This window comes from Leuresthes tenuis, unplaced genomic scaffold, assembly GCF_036924035.1.
Source record: "Leuresthes tenuis unplaced genomic scaffold, fLeuTen1.0.hap1 SCAF_14, whole genome shotgun sequence".
NCBI lineage: Eukaryota > Metazoa > Chordata > Actinopteri > Atheriniformes > Atherinopsidae > Leuresthes > Leuresthes tenuis.
Window position 1 is genome coordinate 18,895,973 of NW_027325368.1, and position 12,381 is coordinate 18,908,353.

Here is a 12,381-nt window from a genome sequence, read left to right on the forward strand (position 1 = left end):
ACGGAAGAAATATTTAAAAAGACTATAAGTGAAAATATAAAAAGAATAGCGTACAGGTGCAAGACAAAGATTTTACTGTGGTGACGTACAAAGGCGAAAACTACAAAAACATAACTAAATATTATTGGACGTGACTGTATTCACATATAACTAGGAGCTATGCATGATTCTACAACACCCCCCATGTGTTTTTGAAGAAATATGAGTGCTGGAAAAAGAGGGTATCTTTGTCTAAATCAGCTCGTTGTATTTAGTTTCAGAGCTGCATGTGTATCCAACCCATCTCATCTAAAACAGAACTGTGTGTAAACTGCACTTACTACTACTAGTTATATGAATCCAGGCCCTATCGGTTAAGGAGGCCAGTCAATATGTAAAAACATATTAAATATGGTACAGTGCATGTGTGAAGAAATGACAGCAATGACACAGTTTTGCTCATCTTTTTATTTTATGATTAATATTCACATCACTAGTTAACAATTAATCACAATGAACATCTCTTTCATACCAAATATTCAGAGTTGAAGGGGGAGATGAGCGCTATCTAATAGAACAGATGCCTCTTACAACCAGTAGTTTGTTAGTTGTCTCCTGCATGCTCTTGCTATGGTGTTGTGCCCTACACAATAATACTGCACACACTACAGAGGATCCACCCCACAGCACTGAAAGGAAAGCTGCTTTGCCAGCTGTCTCAGTTTTCTCACTTAACAGTTGGTATGTAAGGACAAGCAGAGGACTGAAATACAGCTTACGGTATATAGTTCAACAACATGTTTTCACTTTCCACTCCCCTTGACATTTAAACAGCTCATTGGTTTCACTGGGGAGCCAGCCTGTACTTGCAGTTCATGTGGTAAAGATACAAGTATAGTCTGCTTCTTTTTCAGTGCTGTAGTGCTGACAAGCCTCTGTACAGGGGAGACTCAGCTTGGGGCTCCAAAGTGCATATCTACCAACACTCCCTTTTATTCTGGTGCATATTAGGCTTTTTTTTTCTTTACATTTATCTGACTTTTACACTGTTTGAAGCGCAATTTAATATTCAATAGAGAAAACCGGTCCAAAATGTTGCCCTATTTTTGACATTGACATTGAGAAGATAATTTAGTCGTAGACTTGCCTCAATTCAGTCCAGTGTTGGTAGGTATGTCCGGTTGTCAACATAGGAGCTGTTTAATACAAGACATGACTTAACACCACATGCTAAAAGACAAAGTCTGGTTATTGTTAGTCTGACTGAGGAGTGGTGGTACACAGAGGAGAGAGCTGGCCAGTGTGTGTTGGTGCATTTCAATCCCTATCATGGCATTACCTCTCGTTTCAATGAACTCAAGTTGGTTCATTATGAGGTGCGTCCTTTAGTCCTGCAAAGCCTCTATCAGATCACACCTCCACGCACTGCCTCCCTTCCTACTCTGCAGTCTGAATACATAATTAGTGTTTTCATGGGTCATCGATCTTCCAGAACAGAACAGAGACAAATCTCATACACGTATTCATAATCTTGCACCTTAGATACATTTTTTTTTTAAAAACATTCTTGAAAGTTCAGCAGCCCTTTTCTTGGTGGAAAAAAGGCAGACTGAAAAAAGAAAAAGTACACTTTTCCTTCCCTTTGCTTTCAGTCTTATAATAACACCATTATCAAGCTAAACGGTAACAGGTTCGTGAACGCTCAACTGGTAACATTCACAACACCCTGTTAAGAAGTAAGGTTTCTTTTTAGGTTTAATTTTGTTTGATTTATTGATTTTGAGATACTTCTGGAGTGATAAAAATACAGTAGTGTCTATATACAAGGGACAGAGTGAGAAACTAGTGGAAGGGTGTCGTTATAACTGGGGAATTAAACAGTTGTGAACACACATCTGGGTGAATCTGGTTGTTACTCTTTGTCCAAGCTGCAAAGTAATGGTAAATTCATCTCACACCTGCCGGTATAAGTTCATACTGAGCGCTAAATGAATAATATAGTCTTAAAGCTGATCATATCCCTGTGATTGTGATAGTAAGGAGGTCCATTGACTGAATATTAAGGGGGAAGTTTGGAACTACAGTTACTACTGGATAGTATCCAGCCTGTAAAGTTTTGGCTGAGCAATATTAGATTTTTGAGTCTGATATTGAAAGCAGAGCTACAAAAAAATAATGCTAGTACGTGATCTTTATCTATGGGCTGAGGAGATATGACATAATGAAAAGCCTTTCTTTACAACACTAAACCAGTATAGATGACACATGCTCAAACTGGCACAAGTCGACTGGGACTTCATAAATAATCGATCATAAATATAAACATTAAATAATAATGAATCTTTTTTACATGAAATTGTTTATTAGCTCTACCATGAGCCATCATGTTGGCCTAACAGGAGGGAATGCTATCAGCACCTCTGCTGCAAGTTATTGTCACAACCTATTTTTTAATATAAAAGAGAAGGGTGCTACCTATTGAATAAGTTCTTAATGTCCCCATAAAAAAGTTATCTAAATGTTTTTGTGTCTCATGTCTTGCACTATATCTCTCATCCATCAGTACCTTTCCCAACAGTGGAAAAAAATTAGTAATTTGCTGGGATTCTTTAAGATATATTTAGATTTTGTAAATCGGCTTCATGGGAACTCGTTTTCAGAATGACGGCACTAAAAGGCCTCTTCAATTTACAAACTATTCTCAACGATCTTCAAAAAAAAAAAAAAAGCCAGAAGGTCACCTTTAACAGCAGGAGAAAAGAAGTTGTCATTTAAATTCACGACTGAAAGTTTTCTTTTTAACTGTTTGATAGGCATGAAAACCCTTAGAAATACTTGACATGCTGTATATTAAGTGTAGTTTGTTTAACCAGAGATTGTTTTAACTCCAGTCATCTCTCTGCATGTAATAGAAAATACAGCTGCTCAAAGGTTAGTGAGGCTCCTGTACTGGCCATGAATGTAAATGTACCCACTTAGTTAATGTGACTTTGCAGCTTGGGCAGAACCTAAGAACCATTGAATGTTAATGAGAGGAACACGCGGGCAGACTGGTAAATTGAGTGTTTATCCGCCAAAGCCAACAGCACAACACCGATGACCAAAGTTCCACTACGATCCACTAAGCTAAAGGGCCACTGAAGTGTTCATCAAAGACGCACAGCAACGCACGCCCTCACATTGTCACACAGTCTTACAATGAGCTGCTTAAACACAAAAAGACTACAACTCGCTCCTATTCCCCTATACATAATCCAGCCCCTAAACCTATCAAAGTGCTTACAGACCTTTGTTCTTTTGTTCCTGAAGAAAGGTTCACATTTTTGTTTTCACATATTAGCCACGCACGAGTCAGGTGACGGCGTGTTACCTTCAGGCAACTTCTGGGAATGGTACAATATCAAATATGCTTACATGGTGCTTTTAATTGTGCAGTCTTAACTGTTGAGTATTTGATCGATGCTCTTTAATTATCATAAGTTTACCTAACTATCAAGACTGTTTTGTTCCCAGAAGCACATACGCACAGTACACAGCTGAGTTTTACCAATATACAGTAAAGCAACTTGAGTACAGTTATATCACTTGAGTGCATCATGAAACGAACAAGACTGCAATCAAATGCACACGACTTTTAAGTTTGTCGGGGAATTGTACATGATCTATATGATTTGTATTGTATTAGGTGTTCCAGACACAATAATATAGTGCTAGTTTAAACGAAGACGGTATGGAACTCTTCTGTGGCTTCTCTAATGGTGACTTCAGGTGAATGGTGATTTCTAAGTCAGCTTTTGTTAAGTCACAGAGCCAGACTATCAGTGTTCCAGAGGCCAAGCAGCGCTCTCTACAGGATGGATGCAGTAGTAACACTTCACACATCTGACAACTACGGCAGCAAGCCACAAACACATAGAAAATCCCTCAGTGTTTTCAGCAGAGACCATCCCAGCCTTTAATGCACAGCGAGCAGGGAGGGCTTGTTCCTACTCATATTTTTAATATATAACAATTGTTTTGGTCTAACTCAAAGTCAAATCACAGTGTTGGGAAGAATCTACAGTAAAATTTGATCTAAGACCGACTATAGGTGATCCCTTGAAATAGAATACTAGAAACATTTCTTTTGTACCAAGCAAAAATAGTAGCTATCAGGCTTATTACTCTTCAAGATTGGATTATAACAGAGTGTGTGGTGATTAAATGTGGATTTCTGTTAAAAAAATTGTTTTAGGTCACTAGAAAGTTAATTTAAAACTCCACTGGATGGTACAAACACTCAAATTTGCTGGCCGTTCTTGGATCTGCTTCACTACAATACTGCTGCATTCATGGCATTTTGGAGCTGGACAGTTCCTGCTGTCCAGTGTAGTGAGATTTTTTTTCTTTTCTTTTCTTAACATTCAAGAAATGCATGCTTTTGATATTTTTTTCATATATTCAGTGATATTCTATATAAAAGAAACCAAAACAAAACAAAACAAAAAACTAAGCAAAAATGTAAAAATAATCATAATAACACAAGACAGCATTTAATAAGCCATTTACTTTGATCTATTTACACTACAGATGTTGGATAAAATAAGTGCCAGACAGAGAGGCAGATAACTAGAGGCTTGATCATCCGCTACAGTGAGTGCTCACTACAATTGACTTGGTAGAAGCTCTGGGTAGGTTCATCTACCAAAGTCTAGTATAAGTAAATCACTAAATCACCATTAAGTTGCAAAGAAGTTCCAATTTCAGGTTTGCCATGAATGTAACATTATTCCCTTTAACTGACAGCTCTCCCTGCAGGTGAACTCACTCATGTTTCAGAACTATTGGATGATGTCAGCAGTTGTCTGTCCATCTCTGTCTGTCTGTGCATCATTTATATATGCTCAGGTAACAGGAGGCCTTTCATACTAAGATTACTGTATTGCTGTCAAGAGTGCTGGAAAGAGACACAAAGAAGGCATGATGGGGTGAGTTTAAGTGGAAAATGTCTGACAATGTCTATGACAGGAACAACACACAAACACAGTTCTTTAAAGAATATCAGAGTGGATTACCAAAACTCGAAGAGTTGGGTTCAGTACAATACAGAGGAATTATGTCATTATGAGCATGCAGCGTTTATTTTACAGTGTTGATTTGTGTGTATCATACCGTTTCCGTGTATCTGCGTGTGCATACGCACACACCAACAAGCGAGTGTGTGCTTTCTTGCATTTATCTGTGCTTATGCGTGTAACTGTGTGTGTGAGAAAATTAATTAGAAATAACAGAGTAGAATCTTCAATGCAACACCGAGAAGGAGGACTTCACAAAAGGGTATAGCTCTGCACATCCACCCTCTGCCAGGGTAAAGGATATAAGCAGGACATACCACAGGTGCGCAACAGAAGGGAGGTGCTATATGTCTGTCTCTGATAATATGAAGCTAACTGTTAATGCTGTTAATGCTCATTGTAACTGCTGGAGTCCCTCACAGGGGGTTCAGATGTATGAGTTGAACTGATGGATCATGAAAGCTTTCAGTATGGGTAAAGACTGGACGAGTGACAAACGTACCCCTAAGTTCAGGTCACACAAAAGGTTTAGATATCTGAGTGTATGGGCTTATTAACAAATAAAGGTTTAAGCTTGCAAGATTACAGTGACATAATTACTGCTTGTTGCATGTTTTTTTTTAATCAAACTTTTATTTTATGGTAGCTTTATAATACTTTCATCAACCCTACAGCAAATTAGTAAATAAGAGCCTCCAGTGCTGAAACATGCACCATGGTTTAAAATCCCGTGACCTGGACTGATCTGAATCAAAGGATTACAGATTCAGGTTCCTGCAAACTGTGAACAGTAGAATACTGTTGAATAACCACTTCTATCGTTTCATTCTTCTAATTTCCAGAGAAGGGAAACACTGCAGGTGAAAGCATGCCATTGCTGGTCAACACAAAAGCTAATCTGTGCCATTTCTTCTGCCCTGACATTTTGCACGGATGATCTAACACAATACCAATCGCTTCCTGAGAAGAGAGGTAAAAACACACTGAGCTTGAAAACATGCTAGCATATTTGCTAACACCGATTCCCATCTTTTGTCTCTTTTGTTGAACAGTTTTTAATCTGACACAGGACAGTAAAATATAACAGAAACAAAGCTAATCAGCTATGACAGCATTCTCCATCGTAAAGTTTCCGTTCCTTCAATGCTTCAACTGTTGTCAAGACAACTTTCTTATAGCGCAAACGAGCTAGTTAACTAAAACTGAACTTGATGCAAACCACTTAGCTGGTTTTACTCTGGCTGTACAAATGAACATAGATCATGGTAACTCCACTGATGTATGTTATCTTCTCTTAATCATAATCTCTTCCAAAATGTTGCCATTTAATGTGCTGGTATGATCGAGCCTTTCAAAATCATTGTGAGACACTTGTTGGCACTGTTACCTACAAGTGCCTGATACCGTGTTTCAATCCTTTCATGTTGAGTGACTAAAAGGTGCAGCAGTGATTGGTTAAATTCTAAGAGTTTATACTTATCATAAAGTGAAATGCTCCTGTTGTAGACTACTACATCAAGTTAAAACAGTGCAATCTCGAGTTACTGAAAATATTTGACTCTGAGGTCAAAAACCTTTTTTCAGTGCCAAATCCTTTTTGAGCCAAGGTCATCCAGAGGAACCTCAGAGCTTATCTATCCAGCCTCTTCCTGTGTTGATGATTATCTTGCACTCATCACATAATCAAATTGTTTAAAACTGTAGTCCTAGTAACCTTCTTTCAGATCAACAAATATACATTCAAGAAGCTTTTGCATCTTTTGCTCATACTAGATATTTTAGAACAGCTTCTCCAACCGTAGCAACTGTGGTCTTCTTCTCTGCACCCATCACTACTAACTCAGAGTATCACGGTGTTAATAATGAAGAGATAAAAATGTGGGGAAGTTTAAAGGGGGCAAAAAGATGCAACAATACTATGAGAATTGCAATGAAATAATGGGTAGTGAGTTGTAAGATGACACTGATAATGACATGACTTGCTGACATATGATGTACTGGAAATGAAAATGGGGCAAAAAGTAGCAAGTCTTTTAACAAAGCTGGGAAATCTAGAAGGTTTTGGAATGTGAAGGCCAGTCACAGGGACCAGAGCAAAGCCTCATTACAGTGACACGTTTTAAACAGTAATTAGAGTCATAGGTTGAACAGTCTATGAAAAAGGTGGCTACACTCACTATGCTCAAAGTGTTAACATACATATATATATATATATATGTATGTATATCTTTTTTTGTGATTGGGTTAGATTTTGGGTTTAGGGCTGAAGTAATCTAAATCAGTGCTAACAAGGAAATTTCATAAGATAAAGAAGCTGGTGGGACCCCACACAGAGATACACAGACAAACACCACGTGGTCTTCTCTGTAGTTAACAGGGCCAAAATTCAAGCTAGGATCATCAAGAGGTCAAAGGTCAGGGTTGGTAGCAGGAAGCTGGACCCCAGAGAAACACTGAGAGGCGATCGGTCGGTTCGGTGCTGCGGTGGGCAAGATGAAGGGCAGATCCAGAGGGAAGTGACTGTGCCGTGGTAGATTGGTTGGTCAGTTGATTGGCAGGTCAGTGAGCGCCATGCGTGTCCCGCCCAAATCTGCAGGTCGCTGGGACTCAATCTGTGGACGGAAAGAAACTGGACTCAAAAAACACAAGAAAGAAAAGAGAGAAAAGTGATAGGAAGACAGGGTTGTATATCTCTAGAGTTTGAATTGTACCAGCCAGATGGACTCTGCCTTTTAAGCTGTTACTGTCTGGTGAAGGTAATCTGAATTAAAGGCCAAACGGTTCTAGTTTTTTACGTTATTAGCACTACAACCATCCATCAATTAGGTTGAGTTTGACAACACTATTAGATGGAGTCTGTAGTCCCTCTGAACTTGCAGAGTCTGGAGGTCTGCTGCAGTGGCAAAGATGAATTGATCCACTAAGGCTAGTTAATCTTCTTTGCTGTGCAGGTCTCCTCATAATTTTATTTGATGGCTATTTTTACCACAGCTGCAGACACATACTCTAGAGCAGGAATGCATACACATGAGTGCATATGACCAGTTTTGTCAATGACAATTTTTTTTCTTTTTTAATGATAATTCCTGATTGATGGAGTTTTTTTAAATGTCTTTTAACTTTGAAAATGGAAGAGAAATACTTTGAGTAAATTCTTCCATTGTTTAGAGAAGGGAAGTCCTTCGTGTGCTCTTTAACCACAAACAACAGACACACAAACACAAAAAGAATGTATCCCACGTGTTGTAGACTACAAAGAGTACACATGTAGTTTGGTTCCTGTATAGCTTTTCTAAAACTAACAAGTTACAAAGAATGAACATGCAAAGATGATCTTATTTTTGGAGAAAATGTTTAAGTTGTTTAATGAGAAAAAGGAATATTACAGACTTTCTCTCTTTTTTTTGTACCATATCCATTATTTAAGTATAAAGGAGAAAAGGGTTCCATGTTTGACGTTATGTAAGCCTGTAAGCCTAAGAGGATTTTTTCACATGTTGAAGCAGGCTACTTGATGTGAGTTAGTTGTCCTGTTATGGTCAGACTGAACACATTTGCCCAAGGTTGCTGACTACAAATTGATAATCGTGTTCTTACTGTAGTTTCTTCAATCCTCTGAGTATTTTGAGCACAAGCTACAAGTGCAGCAACACTAAGGGCACTGCTTCGCAAATGGCAAGCTTTAAATCTTAAATATGCCCTTCATGCTGTTAAAAATGAAAGCTTTGTGTGTGTGTGTATGTGTGTTTACACCCACTTGTCTCAGTGATGCGTTTGTCTATGCTAAGGGGCTCCCTCAGTCCGTCTCCCCCAAAAGGAGTGGGTGTGGGCTCCTTCATGCCATTCTCCTTAGCAACACCTCCTGGTGCCGTTGCCTTAGCAACGTCTGCTGGTCCTGTTGTCGGAGCGCCACTTGGGGGTGGAGATGTCTTCTCCTCTGTTTTCTCCTCCTGCAGCAAAATATAGACAAGACCAAGGGCACACAGAAGGGTGGGGAGGACAGAAATAACAAAACAAACAAAAAAAAGTTTTTCAAATTTTCATCTCTCTCGCTCCCACACTATCTGGTGGTGTCAGCCAGGAACAGCACAGTGAGTCAGCAGAACCAGAAAATCTAACCGTGTTTGAGCTGACAACATTACTGATTGCGTTAAAGTTTGACCTTATGTCCATTGGTCTGTCCGCCGCCTTGTCCCACGTTGTCCAGGGATCCAATCTTAGACTTGGCTTTAATATTTAGCTTATGGGACTCGATCTTCACGTCACCACCACCTGCAAATGCAGATTAGTGTGAGAACAAAGCAGAATTTTAGGGGAGGAAAAGCATGGGAATGCTTAAGTTTAAAGGTGAACCTGGCTTGTGTTTGATGTTGTCCTTGGAGCCACATTTGGATGTCACCTTGCTCAAATCAACCTTCCTATTCAAGATCTGCACCTGGGGAAAGAAGAGAACAGAACGTTGCCTATTAAGTCACCATATCAAGTGCAATGCATGTATGTTTTGGCATCCACTCTGTCCGTTATTTTTTATCATGCACCTGATTTATCTATATTCATGTATACTTTTACTTATTCAGTACATGAGAGGGTAGCATAAACACAACAAATGCTTTGCAGACTAATGTTGATTCTCATTTTTGACCAGTTTCGTTGTCACTTAAGGTGCTCATTTTGTTCTGGTAGGCTGGATGGTGCTCCATCATGCAGAAAGTTCAGGACAAGTTATAACTGAATTGTGTGAACAATAGTTATTAGATCACTCTAACAGCATGAGAATGTGTGTTCCTTCTACTGAATAATCTGCCAGCAGCTGGCCTTGACTGATATAGAGAGCTGACAGTGTGTGCTTAGATTAGACACAAGTTTGATGACCGACAGGAGGACTAGTGGTGAGTCGATAATGACCATAGGGTACACAAATCCTTTTCATTTGTGATGGTCTGCTTGACCATAAGCTTTGACACATTGGAGGCAGCTTGAAAGGGTCAATTCTCAACATTGTGACATATTTGAACACTTGACAGCTTGTTTGAATATTCAAAACATATATTTTAAGGTGTAAACACCCCAGTGACTTTGGCAAACACAGAGAGTTTGAATATTGGTGCTCGAAAGTAAATTCCAAGGAACATTTTACTGTGATATTAATACCATGTATCACTACACAAATCTTAATTTGTTTAATTAAGATAAAACAAGCCTTTTAAGATGAGGATGCAACAATATACAGGTATTTCTATCCATATTTTGGTTTGAGTTGTGTGTGTTTTTGGTTTAAACAGAAATGAATAGGAATAGGAATAGAACCCAATGTAACTCCTGGAGGAATTACATTAGGTGCTTGTTAATAACAGCAGTCCAGATAATAAGAGGTATGGGTGAGAAACAAGGCAGATGTCACATTCCAATTCTTAGCAGAAGTCACACGATCAACTTGATGGCAAATTGCAGGAAACCTGGGCAACTAGTTTTGTTTAATTTCCAGATCTGTTGCTTTTCAAGGAAGTCATGATGTGGGCACATGAGGAAACATAATCACACAATAAAATAATGTTTATTGACACACAAGCACAGTCGGTATTTTCTCACTTAAAAGGAATACCATCATCATATAATCACCAGAGGGCTGTAAAAGCTTTTCCAGAGTTTTTAAACTCAGCAGTTATATGATATAGTGAATCAGTGCATTTGACTGGGTATGAGCTACTCCTGGTATGTCTTTAGCATTCTATTAAACTGAACTGTGATGGTTGGTTGTGAGAGCAGCCAAGAAATGGAACACGATAGTGCAGGTGTTTAGAGCAGATGGAAACGACATCTGGAGGGGTGGATACCAAAGCCTGCGGTCAGTTCACTTAAAGTGAAATCAATCAGAAGTGCACACAGTGGAAGCCACTGATGTGCTAATTAATGCATTCGTTTCGAGTTTCTTTGGAAACGATCAGCTTTCATGTAAATGTTTGATACAGGAAGAGAGGGCTTTTATAGACTCCATTTGCTTCCAGCCCCGATGGATGTTCATATTACATTCTCTAAATCAGCCTGCAGAGGCCCAATTAGGGAAGATTTATGGATACAGTATAACAATTGTAAACTATATTTGCTATCAGATTAGATTTCTTACCAACATGTGGCTGATTGTCTCATGATTGTTTAAGCAAGGCTGAGGAATGGAGATGGCCTGAATTTGCTTGTTTTAAAAGCCATGTACCAGCCATACTGTATCATTGTGATACAATATTAAAAAATAGAGCCAAATTCAATGCTAAATGGCATATCATCTACCAGATTTACCAAGTCTGCATCCACCCTAACCAGATTCTGCTTCCCGCTCCAGCAGTACTTACATTGCCACCTCCAGGGACATGTTTGATATTGTCCTTGGAGCCACAGCGAGAGGTGACGTGGCTGAAGTCCAGCTTTTTGTGCACTATCTGAACCTAAAGACAGGCAAGCAGACACACAGACAAGATAGAAAGAAACAAAGAAAGAAAAAGAAAAAGTGATAGAAAGAAAGGTGTGAAAGGCAGACAAGGGCACCAGAAAAGAGCAGATCAGCCGGCAGCTGTAGTTGATAGAAAACAGAGTAGCCTTCTACTGTAAGTATGGAAGAGATTCTGTTATTCAAATCATACTACTCCTTCTATGTATTAGTTCAGTGATTGTTATCTGATAATCAATCAGCACTTGTCAATGAAAAACAATGCATTTAGGATGTTATGTAATGAAGTGTGGTTCTAAATGAAGAAGCTAATGGGATTCTTGAATGCAAATTCTTCGAAAGAGTATGTTGAAGTGAAAAAAGATGAAAATAGCAACTCAATAACAACAGAGTGCTTCCATAACAGCATGAGCTACAATAAAAACAGCACAGGACTGACAGTGGAAGATGGGACAGAGCACATGCAACAAAATATTTTACTGGCCAGCAGGGTTGCCAACTTCAGGGAATTTTCAAAATTAGAAACTGTCCATGGGAATTAAGGGGGATTTATATAAATGTATGGGAACGAACCAGACATTTAGTTCCCAACTGAAAATATATATATTGTACCATAATCTAAAAACGAATTTGATGCAAATAAAATTTAGTATCTATGCTATCAACCACCGGCACATAGCACACTACTTACTGTAGGGCTATTAGGCTGCACTTCCTAAAGGCTTTGTTCATTCCTCCATCACATGCACAGAGGATTTCTAGAATTCTGAACAGCTACTCTTTTGAGCGCACAGCACAAACACAGACTATTGAAGTCACACATTTAAGCCCAAAGAAGTATTGATGATATTATGATGTAGATATATTTGATCTATGGTGTTAAGTTTAATTAGCAATTATTAAATC

At 38.8% G+C, this 12,381-nt stretch overlaps 1 protein-coding gene across 5 annotated transcripts in view; it reads right to left on the reverse strand.

Moving 5' to 3' along the window:
• Positions 1-429: 429 nt before the first annotated feature.
• The window catches only part of LOC140268816 (uncharacterized), an 83,327-nt gene continuing 71,375 nt past the window's right edge, over positions 430-12,381 (reverse strand). For 3 of the 5 annotated variants that reach the window (XM_072363801.1, XM_072363805.1, XM_072363802.1), the window contains 5 exons: positions 11,381-11,473; positions 9,387-9,468; positions 9,196-9,305; positions 8,791-8,983; positions 430-7,645 (listed from right to left, as the gene is read on the reverse strand). In XM_072363801.1, coding sequence (XP_072219902.1) covers positions 7,641-7,645; positions 8,791-8,983; positions 9,196-9,305; positions 9,387-9,468; positions 11,381-11,473 — 483 coding nt within the window. In that variant the 3' untranslated portion in view covers positions 430-7,640. The remainder of the gene's footprint in view (positions 7,646-8,790; positions 8,984-9,195; positions 9,306-9,386; positions 9,469-11,380; positions 11,474-12,381) is intronic. The other 2 variants (XM_072363804.1, XM_072363803.1) reach the window with 1 other exon arrangement.